The sequence below is a fragment of the Sprattus sprattus genome (genome assembly GCF_963457725.1).
Source record: "Sprattus sprattus genome assembly, chromosome: 3".
Taxonomy (NCBI): domain Eukaryota; kingdom Metazoa; phylum Chordata; class Actinopteri; order Clupeiformes; family Clupeidae; genus Sprattus; species Sprattus sprattus.
The window spans coordinates 15,703,675-15,709,331 of record NC_137922.1 but is presented as its reverse complement, the minus strand read 5'-3'; the positions used below and the strand labels follow the sequence as shown (position 1 = coordinate 15,709,331).

Sequence of the window (5,657 nt, the reverse complement as noted above, 5' to 3'; positions counted from 1 at the left end):
AGGTCAGATTTACATCCGAAATGCAACTCATGGAAAGCAATGGATTATGAAATAGACCTATGTCTTGGTGTCATACCCTCGGATTTGTATAATTGCCCCGAGTATCTACATAACTACCAGTACTCCTTTGACTGTATCAACATCCATGATCAGCCATCTCACACATTACACAACTTTTCACGTCACAGATAAGGTTTCCGCAGTGAGGTTCTGAACAAGAGACATTAATCTGTTCAGCCCTGTAAAGGGGTCTTTATATAGTTGTGTTGAGGTAAGGGAGAGGACTATGTTTGGAGGTTGAGAAAGACGGAGTTCAAACATGTCACAATCAATCAAAGGGATTTTAATACTTTTGGTTCTAGGTGGATTAGGAAGTCAGGCGAGGTAAGTGCCTTTAATTTTTCTATATCTACATACATACGTATGTCACACCAAATACATGCATTAGAATACTAGTTTCCCTGTGAAATATTTTACGGACTGAGTAGAAAAAACATTGAACAAAATTGAGGAATCCTCTGTAGTTTGCTTACATTTAACTGAATTGTATGATTCACAATGTTTCTTGTTACTAACAGAATACTTCTTCCATGATTCAATTCCTTGCTGATATACATACTTTAGTCTAGATGAAGAACTTTGAGAAACACTGTTAAAATGTTCCCCGCACCTTAGACACTGATGTACTGCTGATGTATTTAGATGGGGATCCACCCTCTTCTTATGTCTTCCTTTTCTGCTTCTCTAATAGCCAAAGAGTTGCTGAGGGCCCTGAACCGAGGAATTATGACTACTTTAAATATCACAACATGTCAGAGGTGAGGCAACCTCTTTCCACAGGAAAAAAAATGAGAATACTGGTGTCAAACATTTAACTTAACATAAAACTGAGACATTTCTTTGCATTAAGAAGTCCCTTGCAAAAGCCAGATGAGTTAATGCTTCATAATATTCTACCCTGCTGGCCTTTAATAACCTTTTGAATACATGCAAGGTGAGGTTTAATGTTTTGCGATATCTACTTTTTGCTTACAACCCGAGCGAAAGAGCATCAAGAGGTATGGCAGTTATTCACATTCATAGTGATGGTTGACACCATACTGTCCCCTCAAAGGGTTTGACGTGACTCTTCCATTGATGTTGACCGTACCTTTCTTGGCTTCTTATTAAACCTATTAAGCAAATCTTATAACAGCTACCTCTTACCTCTCCCACTACTTCACCTGCCGCCCCCCCCCCCCCCCACAAGTAGTGCTTCACCAACCACTGAGCTCTCAAAATGAATCATTCCAAATTGATATTAAAACTTTGAGGACGTCCTCAGCTAACATGTATGCATTTGTCTGAATAGATCTCTGGATGGATGGAGGAGCTGGAAAAGGAGAACCGGGATGTCGTCACCATCATACCCTATGGACAGACATATGAGAAACAGAACATACAACTTTTGAAGGTATATTTACTTTGTTGCAGCAGTCTAGATAACAATAATGATGATGTTCACTTTTGATCATATTTTTTTTTAATCCGTGAATGTTTTTTTATTAGAAAAACTGTATCATATCTATCTGAACTTGACAACTTCATGAGGCAAAACTGAATTTACTTTGACTTTCTCAGCTAGCACTTACCCTTGCACTGACATGCTAGGCTACTTTAAACACAATACAAACCATGCAACTTAAGCATTTTGTTGAATTTGATCTCTGAAGTGCAATATTTACCTTAAAACTATAGGTGTATTGTATACCCATTGAATACATGAACCTGATATCAACTTAAACCTAGAGGGCTTCTGAGCCTCCTGGTAGACATTTGACAAGACAAAAGTGATCTTGTGCTTTAGCCTTACTTTAGCACAACAGGGTTTCCCATGCAGTGGTGCGTTCTTAAAGACTGTGGAGCTAGTGGAGCTGCACAACATACTGTACATTTAGGATCTATGATTTTGCAGATTGGCCTTGCATCCACTGAAAACAAGAAGGCCATCTGGATGGACTGTGGTATCCACGCCCAAGAATGGATCGCCCCGGCCTTCTGCCAGTACTTTGTCAAACAGGTGGGTTGAACAAAGTGGAAAGAAAAATATTCACTAATCATATGTCAAGCTCATCTGCATCTGCTTTTAGTCAAGTTTCCCAATCAACTCAATCCCAGCATCATCGCTCATTCCTTTCTATTTGAACAGATTCTCGACACATACAAAACAGATAAGAAAATAGGTCAGATGCTCAAGAACATGGACTTGTACGTCACCCCTGTCTTAAATATGGATGGCTATGTATACTCATGGTACAACGAGTCTGTAAGTACATTTTTTGTTTGATGGTACCTTTCCCAATTGTTTACATTGGTTCATGCAAAAAACTTGAACATTATCACAGATAAATTCAAAATAATGGCTAAGTTGATGTTGATGGCCATTAAGGGTCTCTTAATTAATATTATTAAGACCACTGACATTCTGACAACCGTACCAACGGGGAAAAAAAGTTTAAGTGCAGTCATTACTGATGGATAATATAAAGTTTTATAGCACCATTCCCAAGGGTAAAGGTGAGTCAATAAGGAGTGAATGTAATTATCTGCTGTTCTTTTCAGACACGACTGTGGAGGAAATCCCGATCAATTAATAGGGGAGACTGCATTGGCACTGATCTGAACCGCAACTTTGATGCAAACTGGGGGGGTAAGAGTGGCCCTTTTTGTTGTTGTTTACTGTATGATTCATTGTTCACTGTCATATCTCTTAAGTTGCCACAGTCACGTAATATGATGATGGTGATGATTATTATTATTGTTATAATAAGTAGTAGCAGCAGCAGCAGCAGCAGCAGTAACAGTAGTCGTAGCAGTAGTAGTAGTAGTAGTAGCAGCAGCAGTAGTACTAGTAGCAGCAGTAGTAGAAGTAGTAGCAGCAGCAGTATTACTAGTAATAATAGTACCAATTCATTTTGAATAGTTAGTTGAGCAAATTAACAGTAGTTTGGTGAAATTACACAACGAAACCAGAAACTGTTGTCTATTTTAACAGCGCTTGGCTCCCGAGACTGTTTCTCAGAGGATTTTATCGGCGTCAACGTGCTGTCTGAGAGTGAAGCAAGGGCAGTCACATACTTTGTGAAGTACGAGAGCAGCGAGATCCTGTGCTTCCTCACCATCCACTCCTACGGCCAGCTCATCCTGGTACCCTACGGATACCATATGATCACCGCACCCAACTACGATGAACTGGTGAGTCTGACTCCAGAGAAAGACAGAAAAGATAGAGACAAGAGAGGCAGTGAGAAGGGGAGGGAAGACAGGTAGGACAGATAGAGTGAAGGGAATTCAACAGAAAGACAGAGAAAATATGGGTAGTGGTAGAGACAAAAATAAAGATGAAAAAAAAAGAATATGTATATCTAAACCTGTACGCTATGTTTATGCCTGCTATAGGCGTCAGTTAAGGGGGGGGCGGGGGGGACATGTCCCCACCACTATTCTTAATTTGAATTTTGTCCCCATCAGTTTTAAAAACGTGCAAACCATTTGCGGCCAAAAAAATCCCCACGTGCTCAATCGAACTCGTCTAATGTAAGTCTTGCGTATGATCCAACCAAATCAATTCGCAAACATTTCTCAATTACGGTGACAGTTATTTATAATTATGAGCCATCACTTGCCCAATAAGCATTTTAACAATAGTCAGTCTTGACAACAGCAAATAATTAATTTAGCCTCATTTGCCTTTTGCTGAATGAAACGGGTCTCGTTTTTATTAAGTAATACTGCCATTAAACAATCGCAAGGGTGTCTGGGTTATTCTGGGTAAGATTCTATAGCCCACCCACAATTGTATCGATTGTTTCCCACCCTGTGTTGTGTTGCATTGCATGTTGAGAAAGCGATAAGTAGGCTCCCCCATGCCCTTCAAACTCAAAAGTGTCTGTAGGAAGCGGCATGAACGCAACGAGAAGGATGAAAGGGTGGCAAAACTGCCAAAATTATCTTCATTTGGATTTGTGGCGAAGAGAGTTCAAGAGAACGCTACGTCTCTGACCCCCAGCCCAACGGAAATAAGGCCCACCGGGGTAGGCTAGTCACATAGCGTTTAATGTCTGATATACTGTCAACTCCTATAGTTCACGTCCTGCTTTTCAAGCAGCGATCTCTCAGCAGTCATGTGTGCAACAAATAGCAAAAGCTCAGATTGTGGATAACCACTTGGTTACATCAGCCTTTGGCGAGGTGGGCATGGCTCTGCTATTGTTTCTTACCGTAGAATGCCATTCTAAACGTCATGCATGTTACGTTTTATAATACGCCTAATGCTACTTCAAATGTATTTTTTCGCTTCAATGTCGTTAAAAGAATAAGATATTGTTGGAGGAAGTTTTGTTGCAGCAGGCGCTGTCGAACGGCTGTTCCCATAAATCCATGTAAATGTTCGTAATTCACAATAATGTTTGATAACCCCCTGAAGAAGTTGTATTAATGTTTCCCCAAGTGTTGTCTACTGCTCATTTTACACTGTTTCTCCAAAATCAGTTTGATCGATGAAATACTGGTTCATTGGTGTTTTCATGACATCATATTGTAGCAACCCTTAATGTGTATTGTACATCATAAGTAGGCTACATTAGCTTAGCACACACTCAAGCTTAAGGTAATTGTCCCCACCACTTCTAAAAACAAACTGACGCCCTTGATGCCTGCTGTCTGTGCTGTGGTAGATGTCAGTGGGGCTTGCTGCTGCCAAAGCCATTAAAGATGTCCATGGAATGGACTACACAGTAGGAAGCTCCCCTAATGTTCTTGGTAAGTATCCATATGTTCAACAAGTTCTTCTTGTTTCCACAAACTAAACAAGCAACCAATTCCTCTCTTTTTCTTTTTCTCTCTCTCTCTGCCTTTCTTCCTCTCTTTCTCTCTCACCCACAGATCCAAACATAGGCTCTTCCCTAGACTGGGCTCGTCTGATTGGCATACCGTTGTCCTTCACCTTCAAACTGAGGGACGAAGGTCAGCTTGGCTTCGAGCTGCCTGAGGACCAGATCAAGCCCACGTGTGAGGAGGCATACGCTGGCGTTCGTTCCATCATCACCTATGCCCATGACAAGGCCTTCCACATTACTACTCCTAGTACTCCAATGCCTACTCCTCCAAATACTGCTGCCACTCTAATAGCCACCATATGGACTGTTCTGCTAGCTGTATGCCTCACTATGGCACCCTTATAAAGTATTGGTAACTACCTCTATGCTATAGCTATAGTGACACAGGCAAAATGAGATGTTCTAACTTACTGCTAATGTGCAAGTCCTTACTATTTTCTACTTGATGCTTCCTACTGCAACAGTTGTTTCAGCTCCTCCTCCTATTGCTAAATGAACAACTTCTACTACTCATGCACTAGTCACGTTAATAAGTGATTAGTGTGTTGCTGTAAGGATATGCTACTGACAACATTTGTTGTGCTTCTTTGAAAGTGATATTTATCTGGTACAATAATATAATATTGTTAAGTGTAATTGTAAGGAACCACTTTTCCAAACCAATGGCAGAACTGGGAGTGGCCGAAGGTTTCTTTATGTTCATCTTTCTGCGCTTTGCTGAAATATAATATACATTAAAGGACCCTGTCTTGGTAAAATGTAATTAATCTGACTCCACTT

The 5,657-nt window shown here is 40.5% G+C and overlaps 1 protein-coding gene across 1 annotated transcript; it reads left to right on the top strand.

Moving 5' to 3' along the window:
• Positions 1-319: 319 nt before the first annotated feature.
• Positions 320-5,222, top strand: LOC308361842 (carboxypeptidase O-like; the record flags this gene model as incomplete). The annotated part of the gene is made up of 9 exons (XM_080834301.1): positions 320-384; positions 752-818; positions 1,352-1,453; positions 1,955-2,059; positions 2,189-2,305; positions 2,602-2,689; positions 3,035-3,234; positions 4,716-4,800; positions 4,924-5,222. The coding sequence occupies 9 exons, from the start codon at positions 320-322 to the stop codon at positions 5,220-5,222; spliced, it is 1,128 nt and encodes a 375-aa protein (XP_080690427.1).
• Between the last annotated feature and the right edge of the window lie 435 nt (positions 5,223-5,657).